The following is a 24921-nucleotide window of genomic DNA, read 5'->3' as shown; positions in this document are numbered from 1 at the left end:
GGCAATCTTTGGTCAGTAATAGTGTATGATTATATGTCAGTAAATGAATGGTTTTAATGCGGGTCAGGTGACTCTGTGTGTGGGGTCAGAAGGTGCATGGGAGCAGTGATGGCTGATAATAGGCTGCCACTGCTGGACTCTAATTTATGTGAGGAAGTCTGGAGAGGATCTTTACCAGCTTTGCTTTAGGTATCAGGCATTTCAGCATCTGCTACACGACTGAATGCCATTCCAAACTTACGACAGGCTCACAGCACAGGACAGCTGGGCTGTTTATATGAACCCATGGCCGGTGAGACATGTGATCAAGGGTTATGTGATCACAATACTGAAAAAAGCTGGACTGTCAGATCAAACCTCCTTCAGGGATATGAACAAACCTGAAAAACCTTCTGCTGTTTTGTTTTGTTTTGTTTTGTTTTGTTTTGTTTTGTTTTGTTTTGTTTTGTTTTGTTTTGTTTTGTTTTGTTTTGTTTTGTTTTGTTTTGGCCTTAACATTTGACCTCTGAGTAAAAAAAAATAAATTATCTAAATTTGACATCATTATTTTAATTAATTAACTGAGTTATTAATTAAAAAAGCTGGATCAGATCAGACCCCCTCAGATGTTGATGTTTTTCGACTGCTATGTTTTTGTTTTGTTGTTGTTTTGTTTTATTTGTTTGGTTTTGACCTTACATTTCACCTATATAAATTTGACTTCATTTTTTTAATTCATTTATTTATAAATTAAAAGAAGCTGGATCAGAGTCTGATAAACCTTTTTTCTGCTATGTTTTGTTTTATTTTGTTTTGCTGATTTCATTTTGCCTCTGACTGAAAAAAAGTCAATTTATTTTGACTTTATTATTGTAAACTCTTACTGTTTATTTATTTATTTAGCTTGCACACTCGCTCTGAAGGAGAAACAGGCTTTCATGTGTTTCATGTTTTTTTTTTTTTTTTTTTTTTTTTTTTTGTGTGTGTGTGTGTTCATTTGTTTTTGTCCTGGACAGACTTTATTTTTTACATTGTGATACTGTCATTGGTATGTTTGAGAGCTTGTCCTCGTCTAAAAGTGATTTTAATTGGTCATTTTTATCTATCTGCTCTGCCAAATCAGACTCGAATGAACAGCCTTTCTGCCTGGGTACAGTAGCAGCTTTTGAACTGGATTACACTTCTCTCTACAGCCCTATAGGAGAGTTCAAAATCCTGAGATCCAGCTATCCTAATAGCAAAAACACCCCTCTAAAGCAGAGGATGTGTCATAAGGGACTCTCATAAGGAATTCTTGCCATTAGTATTTGAGAAGAACTAAAAGTGAGGAGGGAGAAGTGGGAAAAAGCTTTCAGCTTTTCAAATATGCCAGCAAAATATTACAGGTTGTGAGACGAAAATGTTTCGGTTGCTTACATTTACATAATTTAAAGAAAACATCAAGCAAACGAGATGTGACTAGACCCAAAACTGTATTTTATACTTTCAGATTCAGCTGTAAGTGTGAGTTTCAGTGGCCTTTTCACTTCTAAAGCGTCTCACAGTTTGCCGAAAAGCTTGGGCTTTGATCCCTGAGAGAAATGAAAGCGTTACTTAGCAGCTTGAGTAGTTCCTGTGTGGAGCGCCAAATCGGAGCGTCCCCCTGGCCCCGCTCTTACTGAAAGTGACAAAGCTCTTGGTAACGGTGGTTGGGAAAGCACATTTCTGTTTGGTAGTGTGCAGCGGGAGGACGCTGGGGCTGGGGGTCGAGGGACAGACAGCGAGCGAGAAAGGGAAAGACAGCACAAGACAGCAAAAGAGAAAACCTTGTCACGGCAATTCTGCCAGTTCCCTCAACATTCATCAAAACGGCGGGCCATCATCTTCTCCCCACTTTATTTTCTGAATCACTGAGCCTCTACTGACGGAGTGAATTCTCCTCTTTTTGCTTTCTTTCCCTTTCTGGCTTCTGTCTCTTTATTTCTCTCGGTTTTGTCCTCTCTTTCTGTTTCTCACTCAGTCTTTCTAATGCTTGCACTCAACTACTGTATATGCGCTATCTACAGACTGAGTGAATAATCTTCACTGTAAGGCCGGTCCCAGTGCACACAGCCACGAGCAAATGATGATGTACATCAATGTTTTTCAGCTAGTTTTACTTCAGGATTTTACATTGGACTTCACAAAATTAAACAAAAAAGTCCTTATAAATCAAGTGATATTATGTATATTATTTAATATTTATTTATTTATTTATTTATTTGAATTTAATAATATTAATTCACAGTTTTTTTGATTTTATATTATTCAATTTTATTATTAATTTTTTTTTACATTTCTATTTGATTAAGCTCAAATTGTATTTGTTTATTTATTTAAAAGTATGTAGCAGTTAAGATTATGGGTTAAATTCTGTTACTTTAAAATAAATAAACTCCAAAGTATATTTCAAGTTGTTGAGCCCATTTAAATTATTAGCACATTTAACATTTAACAGCATTTTCTCAGCTTTTTTATTTTTTATTTTGTAGTTTTTTATTTTGTCGTCATTTGTGGGTCATGATGCACCAGTTGCACACGCACACACACACACACACACACACACACACACACACACACACACACAATCTCATGTCTGAGACTCATTATGCAGGTTAGTCTAAATAAGCACACACACACACACACACACACAGAGAGAGACGATTTTCCTGGCCTAGTGAAGCAGTGGCAGACAGGAGGAACAAGAGGACATTCTCCTTCACACACACTCACATTGTGGTAGCCAGGGACAATAATGAGGCAGATCTAACACCCACACTTTCTGTCTCCGTTCACATATTCATTTACACACTCTCACACACCGGTTCAGCCTCTCCTTGAGTTTTTTTTTTTTTTTTTTACACTGCTCCGTCTCTTTTGTGGGCCTTTTTTCTTCTCCGGCTCAGAGTCAAAATGTCAAGCTAAGTAATGTTGATTACGTCAGCCCTCGTTAGTGTCTGTCCGACGAGAGCTCTGTCGCCGATCTCGATGTTTTCATAGGGCTCTGGAAAAGCCGTCTGCGGGAGGCCCAGCCCTATTAAAGCCTAGCACTCCAGCCGAGAGATGACCGTAAATATATCCAACTAATGACAGGAATCGGTAGAGAGGACGTCCCACCCACCCGTCTAACCCCCCAATCCGGCATGTCTGCAGCATTTCTTTAGTCATGCGTCAAACTGCCCCACATTTAAAGCCACATTGTTAATTGTAACACCTTTAGAAAGTTTACAATTTATCTCTGTTATTTTTTGTGCACTAATAATTTGTTTAGGTTCTTTCCTTTTACTGAAGAAAATGTAGCTGGCCACATAAAATGACAGATTACATCCAAGAAAGGTTATTAATTTCATATGTGACCCTGGACCACAAAACCAGTCATAAGTAGTACTAGTATATTTGTAGCAATAGTCAACAATACATTGTATGGGTAAAAATTATAGATTTTTCTTTTATGCCATACATCATTAGGATATTAGGCAAAAATCATGTTCCATTTAGATAATTTGTAAATTTCCTACCGTAAATATATCAAAACTTAATTTTTGATTAGTAATATTCATTGCTAACAACTTAATTTGGACAGCTTTAAAGGTGATTTTCTCAATATTTTGATTATTATTATTATTATTTTTTTTTTTTTTTTTTTTTGCACCCTCAGATTCCAGATTTTCAAATAGTTGTCCTATCCTAATAACCATACATCAATAGAAAGCTTATTTATTCAGCTTTCATGTGATGTATAAATCTCAATTTCAGAAAATATTTCATATTTTATTTTTTAACATTTAATTAACTATCTTTCAATACAGACTTTTACTAAAAGTGTTTATTTATCTAAAAATGTACAGCACTTTGCATCAGCTTCTGTTAAACAGTGTTTAATTTACACATTGTTAAACTGCCCTAAACTTAAAGCATATATTGTATATTTATATATTGCAATGCTTAGAGTGTTCAAAACTCATCCTAATAGTTTTTGTGCACTAATCATTTAACCAGCTTACGGCCTAGCAGATGCCTCTGCTGAATGGAGCATAAGCAGTCGATCAAACAAACTCATCGCCCACCTGCTTTACAGCAAACCAGTTAGAACCACTGGGCGAACGTTACATTGCCTCATTAATATTCATGAGCCAGGCTGATAAGGTTTATAATGTGCTTCTCAGATCGTTCCTACGCCCTTGGCTAAAGCGAAACCTCCATTCTTCCATCTCAGACTTCTGTCAAAGAACAGGAACTGCAATGCAGCACTTAAGAACGTGTTTGTGGCGCAGTTTCAGTCGGCGTCTCTTGATAAGAACTCAAAGTTATTCGATAGTTTTGAGGTGGATGAAAAGAAACCGGGGACATGAGAGTGTCAGCCTTGACTTAAGTGGCTGGATAATTAAAATACTTCAAAGTTAATACTGTGCAAGCAAAGCAGAGAGAGAAAATGATTTCTGTTATATAATGCCATTCTAGCGCTTTCAGATACTCTAGAAACGGCACAGCCAGCCAATAGAGGGAAAGAGAGAAAGGAGCTGAGAATATATAAAAACATCCATGCATAATGTGTCCCTAATGTATTCTAATGCAGAACATGATAGACGCTTACTTCTGCTTGAATTAACTTATGCATTAGGAGGCTCGAGAAGGTCACTAATATCTGCTTTTATGTCACCCAACCACTGCACACAAAACGTCCCCCCCGTGCACAGGCGCTTCAGGACACACGGAACAATTATATGATTTTCTGCTGCGCTAGGCCCCTTTTGTGAAATAAAAGTGGGAGTGGGTTGACTTGCTCTGAGGTAAGCATGTCATTAATGGTTGTTATAGGGCAGTGGTTAAACATACCACAGGGAAGGTGCCACGGAGAGGGACTGAGGGACACATTTCCTCCATATTAACACTGAACTCAGGGTCTCTCTTCCAGCTCGCAGATTTGAGTCGATATGAGGGCTATCACTACGCTCGATTCTCAATTACCCGGCTGGTTCTCAGCGGAGAGAGGGGACGACAGCCGGTCCCGCATTGCTGGAATGGGAGGCTTCTGTTTATAATGAAAGTTTGGACTTTGCCTTAAATTATGTCAAATTTAAAAAAAAAAAAAGTTTTGTTTTTTGTGTGTTTTAGCTTTCGTGAGAGGGATGTATTGAAAGTTATGGGCCAAATAAATATATCAGTGGGAATTTCAAATGGGTTTTTGTGCATTGAAAAGCTATTGAAAATAACATGGTTGTTTGTTCTTAGAAGAAAGTTTTGGTGTCTTAGACCCCACAAAAAAATTGCTTGATGAGGGCAGTTTTCTGTCTTTTCTACAAGCTTCAAAACACCAATGTATTGTTTTTAAATTAATACTATTTAATGTTGTTGAGGATTTTTCTGTATTTAAAAATGTGTGTATATGTATATATATATATATATATATATATATATATATATATATATAAAAATATATATTTTATTATTAGTTATAAGTGAATTGACACATTATATATTGGTGGTATTAAGTTTTATAATTTAATGCCCAATATTAACAATTTTAAGTATGATATTTAACAAGATAACTAAATTCACTTGTGGCATTTAAAACTTTTTTTTTTTTTTAATAAATCTTTATATTATTTATTTAGACAAAATTATCAACCATAACTTTAATATAATTAATATTGGGCAGAATATCAATTCACCTTCATACACTAGCTTGTAGATTGCCTATAATGGATTAAAGTCTCAAAAGTGCTATTTGAATTTCCCAGGGTCTTTAAAAACTTATTTCTCATATAGTTTCTCTGCAAATACATCCGCCCATGCACATTTCTACTATTTAAAGCTACGCTTACTATTATTTGACTTTATGGTTAACAAGTGGCCACCATGGCTTGTCAAAACTAACAAACGTCTTTTACCTCAGGGCCAAAGTTTAGTGCTTTTACAAGTAAACACAAGTGACTAACAGATTGACTTGTCAATGGAAATGTGCCTCTGAGACCCCAAAAGCAGTGTACGTGTGTTTGTATAGTGTAACTAGATTCAGAAGTCAGAGGGTGTGCTGGATATGGAAATAGATATAGAAGAAGAATAACAAGAAAACACTTCATGTGGGAAAAGTAACTCTAGAGAAACAGTCACAACTTTTATTTCCCAGATCAGGTTAAAAGGAGCGAGGCTATTACTTCGAGAGACAGTCAAGCACCTCATACCCACTACTACAGCAGAAGCAAACAGTTTGAAACGGCCAAAAGATCCAATTACTCCAATACAACTGGTTCTGTGCTGTACAAGTGTGCTCTTTAAATTGCTATGTCCTGCCTGCATCGCCCGACTCTTCATGGGTAATTGACACTGTCTGCATACAATGAATGTGGACAGAGAGGAAAAACAAACACAGATTCTGAGACGCTCGGACTGCTTTGACTACAGCTAAAAGTAGGAAATCACTCCTGTTCAAAAAAACTAGCCTCTTCATCTGCACAGTTTCCAACTGAGGGAGTTTAAAACACTTTGAGTATGTAACATCCCTAAATGCATTAGTACAATCGCTGTGGTTTGGATTGAACAGCCTCGTAAGGAGATCGAGGATTTTGGCTGCTGTTACAAATGAGCATGTAGGCCGGCACAGTGTGGTGTGCGTTCATGTTGGAGTCGGTCTGGCCGACCTTCAGATCTGGATGGGAAATTAGATTGTTTTAGTTGGATTACACTAGATATGTCAAAACACAATCTGACTGTTGCGGTTTTGGATCTGTGCTGCCATCCGTGCTGCTGTAATGAGGTTTTAACCCTGAGTCGCTCATTGCCACAAGGTCAGCCCAAAACCAAATCCCAGGTCAAATGAGGTTGGTACCTTGAAACTTTGCCCTCGACGGATCACCGCTTCTCTCCTGAGTTAAATTCCTCCCGAAGCCTAATGCTCTTTTTTCTTCCCTTCTACTTGAGGAAAGTCTTTTCTTACTTTAACAGACGTCCGCTGAGAATGGACACTCATTAATGGCATATGCATGAACGCTACATTTCCATGCACTTCTTCCAGAACGTCCTTATCCGAAGGTTACCTTCGAACGGATCTTATTTCTGAAGTTATTAAAAACAAGGAATTTAATTTGGGTTACCCACAAGCTCCTCGTTTTAAATTCACACAGCATTTGGAAATAGTATACCGAGTCGATGTACAACGTGTGCAATAACTTTGTAATTTAAAGACAATTATGGCACACTGGAGAAGAAACTGTATAGGAAGCACACGTGGATCGGGAAGTGGTGCTAAAGGGAGGAAATAAATGAGACGCTGGGAAAGTCAGCTTTGGGGTTAGGGTACATTTCTCTAAAATACGCTTCCGCATGTGTCGGCAGAATTAATTTGATTTAATTGACATTCATAAGCCAGACTTTGCAGTTTTATTCTGACTGGGATAAGGCTGTCTTCTGCTGTTTGCTCAGTAATTGAAATTTCCATTATGAGTTGTAAACATTTAGCAGCCACCAAGTGAATATTCATCAGCAGGAGCAGTAGTGACACAAGATTCTGTCTTTGTGCATTTGTGCCAGCCAGGTACTGAATTTGTATTAAGGCAAGGGAATAGGGTTTTTTTTTTTTTTTTTTTTTTTATGTGCATGTGAATATATTAATGTGCTGTTTGCTCAGTATGAGGTTGATTCGTTTTAGGTTATATTATCCAAACACAAAGTAATATTGTTCCCTGTTATTTATATGTTTTTGTTAACAAGTGTTTAACACATTATCTTAAATACAGGTAATTACTTGGCTTCCTGCAATGCAACATTTTTAAAGTTTACATTAATGTAGTTTTATATTGTAAGTATGAAATGTGAATAAATAAAAATATTAAATATTAAAGATTGTCATTATTTACTCACCCTCATGTCATTCCAAACCTGTATGAGTTTCCTTTATATGTTGAAGATATTTTGAAGAATGCTGGTAATCAAACAGTTCATGGTCCACATTGACTTCCATAGTATTTCTTTCCCTACTATGTAAGTTAACAACTGTTTGGTTCTTCTAAATTCTTTAAAATATCTTCTTTTGTGTTCAACATAAGATATATATATATATATATATATATATATATATATATATATATATATATATATATATATATATATATATATATATATATATATATAAAATAATAAAAAAAACTTATGCAGGTTTGTAATGACATAAGGGTGAGTAAATGATGACAAATATAAACTATTAAACTATTCCTTTAAGATTTGTAGAGATGAATAAAATAAAAACAATGAATAAAATGAATTTTGTGAATAAAAACAAAAAACATAAAATAAAATGCATGTTATCCCTAGTGAGAAATATGCTAAATATACTCAAATGTATTTGAAATACATTTATTTCATATTAAGTATACTACAGATATATTTAAATATTTATGTGCTTAATAAAATAATCTGCAATTGTTCTTTTGGTATACTAAACTGGTACAGTATACTTAAAGTCTGCTAAACTAGAACAACTAATTTTGTACTTAATGCACTTTAATTGTGCAGAAGTAGTGCTGAAGTCCAACCAACCAACTGAAGTATATTTAATTGTGCTGAAGTGAAAGTTTGCAAGCATACTTTAGGTACACTTTAAATATCTTGCATTTAAAGACTGATATTATTCAAATATCATACAATCATCATCTGACATTAAAACACATTTTAGGCTTAATATTGAGAAGTAGTACTCCAAATAAAGTTTAATATATATATGTATATATATATATATATATATATATATATATATATATATATATATATATATATATATATATATATATATATATATATATATATATATATAATATCAGTAAGTCTCGAGCAATATGTCAGTAAATATTTTAATAGATTTGAACTATACTTAGTATGAAATAAATATATTTTAAATATATTACTATTTTACTATGGATTTTAGATATTATTTTGTTTTTAATTGTACTAAATGAACATGTGTAGAGAATTAATAAAAGTCAGTATCTTTCCTGTTTCCTTTCTTTCAGCCCCATCTCAAGTGAGTGAGGTGATAAAGGAGCGAGTTCAGCAGCACAGTGTTCAGCTCTCCTGGCAGGAGCCAGAGCAGCCCAATGGCGTCATCACCGAATACGAGATCAAGTACTATGAGAAAGTGAGTACACACCACCTGCTCCAGAGCATAAGATATTAATGAATATATGTCTGTGTGTTTCACAAAATGAAAGACAGAGAGAGACAACGACTGTGTGTCTACCTGTCTATCAGCATCCCAATTCCCATGCAGCCCGTCCTATCCTGTATTTTTTTCATGATTTGCATTCTCTGTGCACAAAGCTTGCAGTCAAATGCTCCGGTCTGAGTGGATCCTTCCCCTCTAATTGCTATAATGAATGAGACACTCATAAGATTTTAATTAGACTGAGGTCCTTCCCACACAAACATACACAGGACCGTCTCAGTTTACCACAGCCACACTCGTACACGTCTAAGACCACTTCAGAAACAAACACACACACACACACACCAGAGCAGCACACGTATGTCTGGTATGGTACAGTACCTGAGCATCTGTTCAATGAAAAACAACCCAAAAACAATCCCTTGCAGGCATGCACACGCTGCCACTAAAACATTAATCAAAATTGTACTCCCAAAAAACATACACATACACACTTAATTTCTTTCACCTCGGCTCACTCTCCTGCTCAGTCTTACACATCCATTATAAAGCACAGCTTCGCAGTGTCTACCTTCAAACTCATATGTCAGCTAGTCAGGCATGAGCAGAAAGGTCCAGCACATTCGCTCGGCCTGTTGGGTTCCGGTCTCTTAGGCAATGTGAAAGCAGAAACAGTCTCCCAAGCAGCGCTCTCTGGCTGTAGTCCGTCCTGTTTGAAAATTAGAAGCAAGCTTGACTTCACTCCTAACAGCCTGTGGCATTCCATTTAAGAGGGTTTTTTCTTTCTTTTCTTCTGAAGTCCATGAGAGAAAATTTGCAGATCAGTGGGAAAATGCTGTGGTGCAGCATTGGTGCACATGATGTGTTCATACAGGGGTTGCGGGTTTGAAACAGTTGCATGTACAATATGGAAGGGCCGTTTCCATCCAGTTTTTTTTTTTTTTTTTTTTCTAGCTCTCACTTTAAGTATGTTGTGTTCACCAAGTCTGCATTTATTTGATTAAAAATACAATAAAAACTATTATTAAATATTAGATGGTAATATATATATTTTAAAATTCAGTTTATTCCTGTGACGGTAAAGCTGAATTTTCAGCAGCAATTACTCCAGTCTTCAGTATCACATGATCCTTCAGAAATCATTCTGATATACTGATTTGGTGCTCAAGAAATTACTATTATTTATTATTATTATTATTATTATTATTCAAAAGAACAGCATTTATTTGGAACAGAAATATTTTGTCATTACTGTTACTTTTGAACAGATGTAATTTTTCCTTGTTTTAAAAAAGTATTCATTTATTTAAAAAAAAAAAGTCTTACTGGCCCCAAACTTTTGACAGTAGTGACTTTCTTCTCATAATTGTGTTTATATCTCAAAATTGATACTGTACTTTATGCAATTTTTTTTCCTCAGAATTGTAACTCATCACAATATCTCAGTGTGATATCTCAATCTCAGTCTTGTAATTGCCGCTTTATCTCATTTGTATAATTAATTAATTATTAAATTAATTGCAACATTATTTTTCGATAACTGCCAATTTGCATCTCACAGTTGCATGTTTCTCTGAATTTATACCTTACAATTTATTTCTCACTCTTAACATTATCTGAAAATTGCCTTATTCATTTTGTTATTGTAGTTATTTATTTATTTTACTTTAAGGATGAAATGGACAAAGATGGTTATTATGTTAAGTGTTAGCATATAACTAAATTCATTATCTTAATAAATTTCAAACATTTAAATTAGAGAATTTATTTTCCATTCTTAGCATTATCTGAAAATAACTAAATTTATTATAAATGAATTATTTTCAAACATTTAAACCAGTACAAACTACTTCCTTTTTTTTTTTTCTTTTTTTTTTTTTGTGCAACTCGGTGTGGGCAATATTACCAAAAAAAGCGTGGTGAAAAATTCTACTAAAAATAAAACAGACATCTTCAGACATCTTTTGCATACCATTGTGACACACTAATCTTAATCTCGCCTACTATATAGGACGGATAGCATGCAAATTGGGATCAGCCGTATACTCTGTGTGGGTGTGCATGTGTTTGTGTTTCCTCAAGCTCTCTTTGACATTCCAATTGTAAATGAAGCACCAGCTCCTAGCAAACAGCTTGCTTCTGGTTACCTAGGTTACGGATGAAATACTGTGATATTGCCTCTGCTTGAACACTTTGCGTGTGAAAAAGGCCAAATGCTCCAGTATTCGCTGCCAAACACTTCAGCGTAACCACCCCTCCCTGTAAAGAATTTGTACAATTTGTGCTTTTGATAACCTGTGACAGGATTGTTATTTTGTTTTCTTCTTTTGAACCTAAAGGACCAGAAGGATCGCATTTACTCCACCGTGAAGTCAAAGTCTACTTCAGCCACAGTCAATAATCTGAAGCCAAGCACAGCGTACATCTTTCAGATCCGAGCATTCACCGCCGCGGGATATGGCACTTTCGGTCCCAGAGTAGAGGTCACCACCAAGGAAGAATCCACTGGATCTGGTGAGCAAAACAGTATGTGAAATGGCTATTTTAAGCTATTTTTAATTGTTAAATGGTACGCTAGTTTAGCTCTAAATTAGCAAGGTTTTGTAGTAGGATCTATCCGATTACACTTAAAGGCAAGGTCCAGTTTCTTCCTGATAATATCTCTGACCCAGACTGTTTCTAAGACATTGTGTATTTTCGATAAGATATTCAGTTTCGGTTCCCTTTGCAGTTTGTCAATGAGCACAGTATTTTCAATTCGGAGAAACAAACCTAACGAGAAACAATCCAACCTGAATGTGTCATTGTTTCAAATGCAGGCCACTGTATTACCATCTGGGACTATTAAGCCCACTTTCAGAAACAGTAGAACCGTGCACTCAGCGAGACCCTAAAATAGAGCCAGCCCCTCCCCGCAGCAGAGAGAGGACTAAAAGGGGGTTACAACCATCCCATGGTTTTTCAGTGGAGCTTTGCTTTAAGCTATTCTACTGCTCCTATTGCCAAATAGTTAATTAGGAATACACAAATATTACAATTCTGAATGATTCCAGTAGCACATCAGTAAGTGGCTAATTAAAAGTCATTATTGTTGTGTAAATAAATTTGAAATAAAACACTAAAAACCACAGAGTCCAACACATGACATTATGCATTAATCTGATCAAAAACAGAAATATTATAAAATATTGTTACAATTTAAAATAACTATTTTCTGTTAATATTTCATTTTAAAATGTGATTGTTTTCCTGTCATGGTAAAGCTGAATTTCCTGCAGTCATCACTCCAATCATAAGTGTCACATGTTTCTTCAGAAATTGCTAATTTGGTGCTCAAGAAACATCTTTTAATATAACGCAAATTGTGATTTTTTTTTTTCTTTGAATAGAAAGTTTAAAAGAATGGCTTTTATTTGAAAATAGAAATCTTTTGTAACAAAATAGTTACATGACGTGGGGAAAAGCAGAAATTGTGAAGAATTTGTTCCTATAAAAGTTTATTATTCAGTTTTGGTAAACCGTGGTCATGTTATACTAATTTGTTCAGAAAAAGTATGAATTTGTTCCCTGGTTTTAATTAAATTGTTGCCATGATTTAACTAAATTAAAACAAATGAATGAAATAGTACAAAGTGTCCACAATTTAAGTAAAACAAGACTTATTAATTATTAATTATAAAATATTTGTTCTATCTACCTGTCTTTCTAAAATATATATATATATATATATATATATATATATATATATATATATATATATATATATATATATATATATATATATATATATATTTAAATATTTTACTTCAACAAGGTATTTGTATGAAAATGGATATTAATTTTGAGATTTGACAAAAATTACATTCAGTAGTTGTTTTTAAAAATAAAGTGTTAGATGTGTTAGATGACAGAAAAGGTAACTTAAATCTAAGCATCTTGAATATTGGCAACATGGTACCAATATATTGTGAGCACCTATATTTTATAAATAATCTTACAGGATTACAATTGACATCTTGTGTTGTGTATTTGTGTTTTAATTGCAGCTACAGTCATATCGAGTGAGCAGAATCCAGTCATCATCATTGCGGTGGTGGCGGTAGCCGGTACCATTATCCTGGTCTTCATGGTGTTTGGTTTCATCATAGGGAGAAGGTACGCTCTCGCGGCCCCCATTGACTCTCCACTACTGTGAGTCTCGTACGCTCTCTCAGTTTGCATTTCTGTCCCTCAAAGGCCACCATAGCTGTGGAGTTCACACCCTCGCCCACTTGCGTGTGATCACACCCACCCACCATCATGTCGTACACTGTGGGAATGTGACCTCTGTTGCATTTTCCCCCTCACAAGCTCATGCTGCTAGCATACACCCAGAATGGGATTCACAACTGCAAATCCTCCCTTCCCAGTCTCACCGTTTTTACCTGTTTGTCATGGTTGAACCAAGAACGCCAGTGTTTTTCCATCTGAATTTTCACTCATAATGTTTGTCATATTACTGGAGTAAACTAATTCCCATGAATCCTTCACGAACACGTATTGCTCTCCTGCATGTCCATTAGCACTGAATGCTCTGAATGCTTTGGTATTCCATATCAGTTGAATTCATTATGGAGTTATTTCCAGTAATCAGCTGGCAAGATAATTTCCAGAAATTCCAGATTGCAGATCATTTACTTATTCTCTATGTTTATTTTTCCTAAACCTATTCATTCTGAAAGACAGCTTGCCAGCACAAACACACACACACAAAAAAAATCATCTAATTGATTAATTTATCTCAAAGCTCATAGCTTGGAACAGAACGGAACAGGAATTCATGGCATTTCTATTCCGTGTCAAGAAAAACATTCTGATTAACATTTCCGATTTCACCATTTCTTCAGGTTGAGCCGATATGTATTGCCCTCAATAGCCCTGTTATGTTTGAAATCATACGTCTGGTCACTGCAGGCCTTTAATTAGTTTCTTTTTGTTCCCTGCGTAGACACTGCGGCTACAGTAAGGCCGATCAGGAAGGGGATGAGGAGCTCTACTTTCAATGTGAGTGCCAGCTTTCATCAGCTCATTATACACATGCTCATCAGGGCTCACCGCGCTACTGGAGAACCGTCCTGCAGAGTTTAGTTCCAACTCTAATCAAACACCTGAACCAGCTAATCAAGGTCTTCAGGCTCACACTTGAAAATTACAGGCAGGTGTGTTAAAGCAGCACTGGAACTAAACTCTCCAGGAGGGGAGGAGCAGGACTGAGCCATGCTGTACATCATTGATCATGTTCTGGTCACCCATTACAGTTTTATTTTTATTATATACATTGTATTTCGGTTAGTTGCGACGTTTGTTGCAACTTTGAATACATATTTATATAAATATAATTATAATATATATATATCATATATATCATTTTTATATAAGATTTTGAATCTAGCAAACTTTTGCTGTCAATTTTTGCTGACTTTTGACCGCTTCGGGGGTTTTCTTGAAACTACTACAGTGCCAACTTTCACATTTCAAACTTTTTTATACCTCCACCCACAGTCCGTTGGATAAACGCCAAACACCACGGCCCTTTATCTCTATTTTCTTTAGTCACGTACCTTCGATTTCACAAATGTTTTCATGTTTCTCCTGCATTGACAGCCAAGTTTTATTAAAAGCCCATCTTTCCCGCTGTGAATCTTCCCTTAAGTAGTATAATCAGCCTGATCTATACTACACTGATAACACAATAATGGACTGCTATTAAAGAGATGAGAAAGCAAATCCATTACACTTTAGTTTTTTCTTAAAACCAATGTTTGTTGGTGCTGATAGCTTCGTGGACAGTGCGCCGACATATAGCGCTGTTGCCGTTGAGCCCCATCTCGTGGTCTTTTCCCAATCCTGTCCTCCCTCTCTCACTTCTGTCTATGTCCACCAATAACTGTATGGACCCACAGTTGATTCTCTGAACTGTTACATAATCACAGAAACCATATCTAGCATCGCCTATGGTGTAAAGCTAGGCCATAACCCTACAGAAACATACCCTCAACTCCAGATCTTCATCTAAAGAGAGCTTTCAGAGCTGTCAGTGTTACGATGTTCCTCTAGGTGCTTGACTTTTCTGGATTGTGAACCCCTGCACCCAGGCCTCTAGGCCAGTAAGATGTTTTCTCTCAGCAGTCCCTAATGAAGCCCCTGGAGATAGTGCTGGCGACGGCCTCCCTAGACTTGCTCTGCTAATGATCAGTGCTGTAGGCAAACTGCTGATTTGGAAACAAAGGTTCAAGGTGGCACAGCTTGCTTGTACAGGGGCAGCTCAACCTCACTAGTGTTCTTGCCCACACGCTAAGCCTTACAGACTGCCATATTCTCGCTGCCCCTCAGCCCTGCCAAAAACAGAACCAAATGCTACAGACAACATCTGCTTATAAAGAGAACCTGCTCGGCTACGCAGAAGCACAAGATGCTGGCTGCTTTGTCAAAAGGCAGATAAGGTGCATGCCGTAGTCATACTCCCAATTTGTTGCTTGTGTTGTGCGGGCAACAGTGATAAACACGTTCTATCAGATTTACTGACAGCCTAGATGGACAAAGCAATTATAGCAGGCAAGAAGAAGGGAAATATCTGCTGTTGTTGCATATGACTGGAGCACAATGCCGCCCGTTTGCTTATGTCATCGTGTAGGCCGACACGGCCGTGAAGGAGTTGGGGGATATTGGAAAAAAGCTCTCTCTCTGTTCCTCAGCATTGCTTTTGTTGCAAATTAGTAATTTAATCACTCGTTAGCAACAGTCCATTTTAGTCGTTTTTATCCCAGCAAGATGTAGCCTATTTTTTTTTGCATCTCATTAAATAGAGCTAAATGTTGAAGGTGACAGGTAGCATAGTAATTATAGGATTTGATTAGATAGTAAATCTGGGCAAACACATTAATTGGGCCTAAAGTGTTGTATATAGATAAAAGAAAGTCAAATATTACTAACTAATATATTACTTTACAATATATTAATATAATTCGTGTTTTATTAATATAATTTAATTTATTTATTATCAAAATAGTTATTGATATTGTTAATTTATTAACAATAAAAATAATTTTTACTTCTAATTATTAATAATTAATAATACAATTAATTAATTAGTTATTATTGTGAATAATTAATTAATGTTATTATTAGATTAATTCATAATAACAATTATTAATATGTTAATAATAATTAATAATGTTAATAATAATATTCAAATGGATGACTGTTGTTGTTTTTAAATATTATATTTTATATATTTGAATATTTGTATTATTAATAATAATAATAATAATAATAGTTTTACAATTAATAATTAACAAGTGTTATTATTAGAATAATGCATACTAAATATTAATAATATGTTAATAATAATATAATTGTTGAATGTTGTTGTTTTAAATTTAAATATAATATTGTATTATTAACTAATAATAGTTTTTACAATGAATAATTAATCAATGTTATTATTTGAATAATTCATAATTATTAATAATATGTTTATAGTTAATACTGTTTATAATAATTATACTATAATTGTTGAATATTGTTGTTTTAAAATATTATATTTTATATTATTAAATATTTTACTATTAACAGTGATAATAGTTTTTACAATTAATAAGTAATTCAGTCAATGGGATTATTAAAATGATTTATAATAACATTGATAACTATTAATGACATTGATTTTAATAATAATAATAATAATAATAATGTAATTGTTGAATGCTGATCATGTTAAATAATACATTTATTATAAGTGTGTCTGTGTGTGTATATATATATATATATATATATATATATATATATATATATATATATATATATATATATAATTTTTTAATATGAATAATAAAAAAATAATCAAACTTAACATTGATAGCTGTTAATAGTATTAATGTTAAGAAGACAAAAAAGAAAAAGAAGAAGAATAGTTTTGTGTATGTGTAAATTACTGTGTTAGTTTCATGGTCATATGCAGTGAAATGTTCTTTCTCGGCATTCAAACTAATAGTTCAAGTCAATGAGTGACAGCTACGAATGCTGCTGCCATGCTGTACGGCTAATACCCTTTCGGCTCCATTGTGAGAAGGTTAACAAGAAAATGTAATAGCGCTTTCATTAAATATTTGGGAAAATAATAGGAAAAAGCATAGGTTTTATTATTTGATGAAAGAGACCTTTTGACATGCTATCTTCCATCACAGTGTGCTGTTTAGCCCACAGCCCCGCGCCTCTACCCTCCAGTAATCGCATACGTCCATCACGGGCTCTGTGTGTGTGCGGCATGCATATTTAATCGTAACAGTAATCCTCTTACCCTTCTACAGTTAAATTTCCAGGCACCAAAACCTACATTGACCCTGAAACCTACGAGGACCCGAACAGGGCTGTCCATCAGTTTGCAAAGGAGCTGGATGCCTCTTGCATTAAGATTGAGAGGGTTATCGGTGCAGGTGAGCTCTTCCCTTGTCTTCTCTGCTGCCTCGCTTTAGTCACACACCTCTCTCATTTATCAAAATGACAACCAAATATTTATACTCTCGATAGCGGCCTGAGCATCTCTCTGGCCTCTTGTTATTGATAGCGCTGCTGTAGGATTGGTTTATAATTAATATGTCTTCTCTTAAGGCCAGGATGCACATAAATGCATCGCCATTGATGAATTGCTGCCGCATTGCTTTTAGTTACAATCCGTATAACTGTGTTAGCTTGTCCTCTATATAGCATATCCAATTATCTGCTCTCTTGGTTGCACTCCCCTGTGTACTGATGCATAGCATCATATAATGCTGAATCCTGCTGCTGGTGTGACTGATTTGTATTAAGCAGCACAGGTACAGGCAACGGTGTCAAACGTGGGCTGGATCTCTGGAACTCAGCTTGTGGGTGGTTGTATGTTTCACAGGAGAGTTTGGAGAGGTGTGCAGCGGACGACTGAAGCTGCCGGGAAAGAGGGACGTGTCGGTTGCCATAAAAACACTGAAAGTAGGCTACACTGAAAAACAAAGGCGGGACTTCCTGTGTGAGGCCAGCATAATGGGCCAGTTTGATCACCCCAATGTGGTCCATCTGGAGGGTGTTGTCACCAGAGGTGGGCAGCTTTGCATGCTAGAACTAGCTTAACCAACAACTTCCTTCTCTTAAAAAAAGAGTACTTAATTGTATTGAATGTGCACTTTGTGTACTTCAAATTTTAAAAGTATATTTGGTTAAACTTTATTTTAGGGTGTCCTTGTTACAGTGCAATTATTGAAGTACTGAGTAATATTAATTACCTACATGACCTTATGGTCTTAGCACACTGATTCTGAAATTCTCGTCCAAAATCGTTGCACGTTAAAAAATAAATACGACCTCATGTTACACACTGCATTCAAAACTTTCGTCCATCATAAAAAAAATCAGACCAGGCTCGCTTTTCTGTGTTTTTGCATCCGTTGCAAGCATTTTGATAGGTAAGGATGACGAATACGAGAGGAAAAAAAAAATTAAAAAACGGATACGAAAATGTCATACTCAGTGTGCAAGGACCTTTACAATATGTTTAGGGTTAAGATTCGGGTTTGGCTTAGGGTTACTTGCAAGTAATTATGCATAATTTATTGTTGTTATAATAGTAAGTACATGTAACTTGTAATAAGGACATCTTAAAATAAAGTATTATACCATATTTTTTTTTTTGTAATTGTAATGGCAGATAATATAATATCAATTAAATAAAAAGCCACTTAAGTGTATTTAAGTGTACTTAAGTTTACTTTCATAACTATTTCTTGATGAGTACACTTTTAAAAAGTTGTAATTTTGTAATATCAAATTAAAAGTTTTATTGTAAAGCACTACAACAACAACAACAACAACAAATTACATTAATCATTTAAAATGTACTTTAAAGTTCATCCAAAAAAAGAAAATTCTTCAGAAAACAAATTAAAATATTTTTGATAAAATCCAAGAGCTTTCTGGCAGCTTTCATATACAACAATGGAACTGACACGGTCAGTTTTTTTTTTTAATCTGTTGACAAATATGCTAAATACACATGTACATTTCTTGATTATAATTTGCACTGTAGTGTTATTTGACATTGTATTTAAAGTAAATATACTTAATCGCAGCTTAATAACAAATGATTAATCACAAATATGTTTAAATACATTACAAGTTTTAATAGCAGTTACATTAAGAATATTTTAGTTTACCATAAATGCTTGTCAGTACATTTACCCATATTTCAAGGACAATTGAAGTAACTATGAAATTACATATAAAGATGCACTTAAATCCAAAAAGTAGTGTTTATTGGGTCAAAAAAGCACTGTGATGTTTAACCAGATGCATTTAATATGAATTTAAAGTATATTTAATTACATTTAAAGTGATTCATTGTCAGCAGTACTGTATATGCTAAAGTGTATTCTTTTGTCCCAAAGGTTGTCAAGAAATGAAGGGCTGGTTGCAAAATTGAATATCTAAACACACATCAAAAATGACAAGGCCAGTTTTAGTCCGATGAATGACATTATCTAAATCTGTTAGTTTGACTTTGCAAAAAACAGACTGGTGTGATTTCAGTCAGACTAGAGTGTTTACATGACATTTAAACAAGACAAATCATCATTTTAGTCCAACTGAAATTGAACTTTCAAAGCGTACAATTAATCTTCTAAACTCAGGAGCGTTATGACTTACCGTAAGTTCAGTTTTGAAGTCATATTGTTATGATTTGATCTTGTAATTTGGATAATATTATTTGTGTCTGGGGGTGATTTATTATTATTTTTGGAAAGTGTACACTCCAAAAGGGTTTATGAAAACCCCGTCCGACAGACTAAAGTGAATCTAGTGTTGTAGAATTGTCTGCGAATTGTTTCTCATTACTGCTTTTGTACAGTGTGTGTTGGCCGCACTTCACTTTAATGGAGTCTGTTCTTTGCTCTTTCAGGAAAACCAGTCATGATAGTAATTGAATACATGGAAAATGGCTCATTAGATGCATTCCTCAGGGTACGTATAAACCACCCTAGACAATCTGGTCAGTGAATACAATATCTTTTCTGTTCTGTTCATTACACCCACTGTGATTTACCATTTCATTGCTCATTCTCAGGCCGTGTTACTGTCAGCCCCACTACGTAGTGGATGGAGCATATGTCTGTTGTGTACATGTACATGTTGTGAAGGATTGACAACGTTCCTCTGTTTGTGCTTGCACAGAAACATGATGGGCAGTTCACTGTGATTCAGCTGGTGGGAATGCTGCGTGGCATCGCGGCCGGCATGAGATACCTCTCAGACATGGGCTACGTCCATCGCGATCTAGCGGCGCGAAACATCCTTGTCAACAGCAATCTCGTATGTAAAGTGTCTGACTTCGGCCTGTCCAGAGTGATTGACGACGATCCCGAAGCTGTCTACACAACGACGGTGAGTCAATTAAGCTGCTGTCTCATCCTACCTGCCTTGGAAGCCCACGGTGCTCTCAGAATAAACAAATCAATCCGTGCATCAGATAGGAGTACAAATATAGATACTGTCTGTGCTGCATTGTGATGCTACAATGGTACTGAACATCAATACAGTGTGTTTTAACTCTTCTCTGGTTGATGCAGAGTGTACTGATTATGAATTTTCCTCAATACACAGGGTGGAAAGATCCCAGTTCGGTGGACAGCAATGGAAGCCATCCAGTATCGTAAATTCACATCAGCTAGTGATGTATGGAGCTACGGGATTGTCATGTGGGAGGTCATGTCCTACGGAGAACGACCTTACTGGGACATGTCCAATCAGGATGTAAGTTAATGTTTTTGTACAAATTAATGTTTTATACATTCAAATCAAATAGTTTCTGAACATAACATACAGTAACATAACATAATATAATATAATATAATATAATATAATATAATATAATATATTATATTTATATATGATATAAATTATATTAATATAAATATATACATGTAAATACATGTAAATATTTTCAAAATATATGCTGTATGTGTGTATTTGTATATGCATAATAAATATGCACAGTACACACATATTATGTATACAAAAACTTTTATTTTGGATGCGATTAATCGTTTATATATATATATATATATATATATATATATATATATATATATATATATATATATATATATATATATATATATATATATATGTGTGTGTGCATTTTTTTTATTTTATTATTTTATACTATGCTATATATATATATATCAGTTCAAATTCTAAATTCCTTCTACATTAATTCATATTTGTTTAATGCAGCTATTATACATATTGTATTTGATCACTTTCAAACATTCCTCATGTGGTTTAAATGAAAAAGTCAGAAACTACAATTCTTTCAACTTCATCAAGGCACTTTTAGAAGAAAAGATTTATCTTGTTCGTTCAGCTTGCTTTATAGTCTTGTAAAACCACAGCTTGCACCAAAAGGTTTATTTTTACTCTGTGAACATAATCTGTAGGTATTCAACTATTAAGGACAGTTGAGCACATCTGACACTTTGAATTTTCTAGCTGGATATCAACACAGGTGTCAGGAGTGACACCTTGTTTTAATGATACATTTTGATCATAAAAAGGTGTAATGGATCTGTGGAAACGAATGGAGTGTTTTGCTTGTAGAATTCGTTTTTGTATTCTGCTACACTTTCAACCTTTATAATGAGAAATGATAATGCGAGCCAAATTCGTCATTAGCAGGGTTCAATCAATTCAAAGATATCTGCTTAGCCGTGCAAAACCTTCTGAACGATCTGCGGGCTGAGCTTTTGTCTCAAAGAAATTGGGACAGCAAAGTGCCATTCATCATTCTGATCACATGCATGCAGGGTTTTGGATTGAACTTCAGATATGGTCACGGCTAACGATATGTATGAGAGGAAGTGTTGTTAATCTGCTGGTGTATGTAGGCTCTTGTCTTGTGTAGGCAGATTCTTTGTCAAAATTACACAAGTTTACACATCCTCAGAGAAGGTAAACAGCCCTTATCACTGAGACTAATGATGACTAGTGAATGTTAGCTCTCAGTGGTAGCTAATAGCTAGTATCAGTCTTTAATGTTAGTATTTTTTTGCGTTCGAACATTTGCCTCAGTGGAGTCAATGTCAGATGTTGTTATACCCTTTTGAGGGGGAGGCGAACAACTCCTTGAGGGCTGCCAAAAAAGAAGGAAATATTTACATTTCTTCAACTCTTTCTGTTTTGACACTTTTCTTTCCGTAGCTCAAGCCTTGTTTGGAGAGACACGACAAGAATAGCAGATGAGGATTTGGGGAAAATAAACAGTCAGCTTCTACAATTCCTCAGGAGTAGACTAGGGAAAGAAATCATAGATCTGGACAAGCCTTTTTCTCTGTTTAGTTTAGTCAACTCAGATTCAAGTAATTCTATCATTTTAGCTGCTAGTTGTGAGTCCACATTTCTGAAAGTCTCTTTTGCTCATCACAGCTGCATTTATTTGATTAAAAATACAGTCAAATAACTAATATTGTGAAATATTACAATTATTATTATTTAATTTTTTATGTTATCTATTCATGTGATGGCAAAACTGAATTTTCAGCAGTCATCACTCCAGTCTTCAGTGTCAAGTGATCCTTCAGAAATCATTCTAATATGCTGATTTGTTGCTCAATAAATATTTTTTATTTTTTACAATTTTTATTATCAGTATTGAAAATGATTGTGCTGCCTAATATTTTGTGGAAACCATGATACATTTTTCCCCCAGGATTATTTTAGTATAAAGTTCAAAAGAACAGTATTTAATGTCACTTTTGATCAATTTAAATGCACCCTTACTGAAAAAAAGGTATTAATTTCTTAAAAAAATTATAAAATCCTACCGACACCAAACTTTTGAACAGTACTGTATATTTAGTATAAACCCATAACTCTTATGCCCAGCATGCTGAGTGAGTAGAAGAACAGGTGGTTTTATTGTTTTATGGTCCCTTTACATTCATAAACCCCGACATGTGGAGCCAGTAAACTGCACAGACACCCAAGTGCCAGTGCGTTCATCTTTGGTTTAAACTGTAACCCTGTTAGCTAGTTAATTAGATAGACTCATGATAGTATGACAGTCACCAGCAGCTGTTGAACAGACGGCTTTTAGTGCACTTGCCTCATTCGCATCCAGGTTTAGCGGTGCCCTTTTCTTGCGCTCACGCGCCCTCCAATAACCAATGCAAGAATAATCACATCTGGTTATCCTACTTTTCCCTGTGTTGTAGTTTGTAATGCTGGAGGTAAACCACAACAGATTTATCCAGCAAAGCTGCTGTTTACAGAGGCCTGATTAAAGGATGAGTAAATGGAGAGCTGGAGGTGCAGGCAGGCTTTGTGTACATTTCGTTCTGGATGCTAATGGCTAAGCTACTCTGTTTTTCCTTGTCTTCTTGTATCTCTGTCTCTGAAGCTGTTGGTTTTCTTTCAAACCTTTTCTAATTTTCCATCTCTCACTCTGATCTTGCAGGTCATAAAGGCTATAGAGGAGGGATATCGTCTTCCCGCCCCCATGGACTGCCCTCCTGGCCTCCATCAGCTCATGTTGGACTGCTGGCAGAAAGACCGAGCAGACCGGCCCAAATTTGACCAGATCGTCGGCATCCTGGACAAAATGATCCGCAATCCTAACACCTTAAAAACGCCAATGGGAACGTGTACACGGTGAGGACACCCATTCAGTTTTTTTTTTACTGCCTGCCGTAAAAAATCTCTGCTCAAGGAAAATGATGTCGTTCACAGACCAGCTTTGCTTTTACGATGCATAGAAGTTGCTGGTTATGTTTTATACTCCTGCACCTCCCTGCAATGTCTTTGAGCCCTTTTATAGGTTCGCGAGTAAATTTGCGAACAATTCCATCTGTCTGGCATTTGATTTATCCGCTAGGGTTTACTGATGAAAGATAAATCCAGGGGAATCAATAAAGCGAAACAGCCTCCATGCCTTCATGTTTGATAACAAGGACCTTAAATCAATTGTCATAATGAGTGTTTGAGACTTTAAAGCCTTGTGGGAACTCCAGTCCCCAGTGTGGTATTAGACAGAGGAAGGAAGTGTGTTTACAATCACAACTGAAACCGTGTCTCACATTGAAGATACGACCTTTATGGTCCACCTAACCATCTTTTACAAAGCAACAGTTTACTAAATCACTTTAATGTGAATACAATAAACTATGTGTCCTTGTCTGTAATCCATGTGAGTTAGGGTTGGCAGAAATCATATGCCAGAAATATCATACTTAGAAATAATGGTACTGTGCCTTCATAACACTCATATTTTTCTCTTCTTTTCTTTAGACCCATAAGCCCACTGCTTGACCAGAACACTCCAGATTTCACCTCTTTCCGAATGGTCAGTGAGTGGTTGGAAGCCATCAAGATGGAGAGATACATAGACAACTTCACAGCCGCCGGCTACAGCTCGCTCGAATCTGTTGCTAGAATGACTATCGAGTAAGAGTGCCTTGCTATGATCTTTCCTGCACGCAGTCACGCTCTATAGAAACGCATGATCTTTCTAGGAGTAATTTCAGCCCTCAGCTCTCATTCACAATACCATCCTGACATTGTGCTGCATTTTAATCAGATCTCTTTGACTCATACTCAGACTCATCGTGTTATAGTTAATATGGCCTTTTCTCAGTTTCCTTTTGCTTCGGTAATGAAATACCTCTCAGGCGCTTCATGCTCCATTGCTGTGATTTATGAACGTTATG

The 24921-nt window shown here is 35.5% G+C and overlaps 1 protein-coding gene across 1 annotated transcript in view; it reads left to right on the top strand.

Annotated features, from left to right (window-relative positions):
- The window catches only part of epha7 (eph receptor A7), an 81987-nt gene that overhangs the window by 54069 nt on the left and 2997 nt on the right, over positions 1-24921 (top strand). Inside the window, 11 exon segments of the mRNA XM_042747260.1 lie at positions 9003-9127; positions 11494-11668; positions 13201-13309; positions 14142-14197; positions 17515-17628; positions 18081-18266; positions 20121-20182; positions 20393-20602; positions 20822-20971; positions 23673-23866; positions 24503-24658. Coding sequence (XP_042603194.1) covers positions 9003-9127; positions 11494-11668; positions 13201-13309; positions 14142-14197; positions 17515-17628; positions 18081-18266; positions 20121-20182; positions 20393-20602; positions 20822-20971; positions 23673-23866; positions 24503-24658 — 1537 coding nt within the window.

The sequence above is a fragment of the Cyprinus carpio genome, chromosome B20 (genome assembly GCF_018340385.1).
Source record: "Cyprinus carpio isolate SPL01 chromosome B20, ASM1834038v1, whole genome shotgun sequence".
In the NCBI taxonomy this organism is placed as follows: Eukaryota; Metazoa; Chordata; class Actinopteri; order Cypriniformes; family Cyprinidae; genus Cyprinus; species Cyprinus carpio.
Note: the sequence above shows the minus strand (reverse complement) of the source record. Positions and strands in the feature narration are given on the sequence as shown.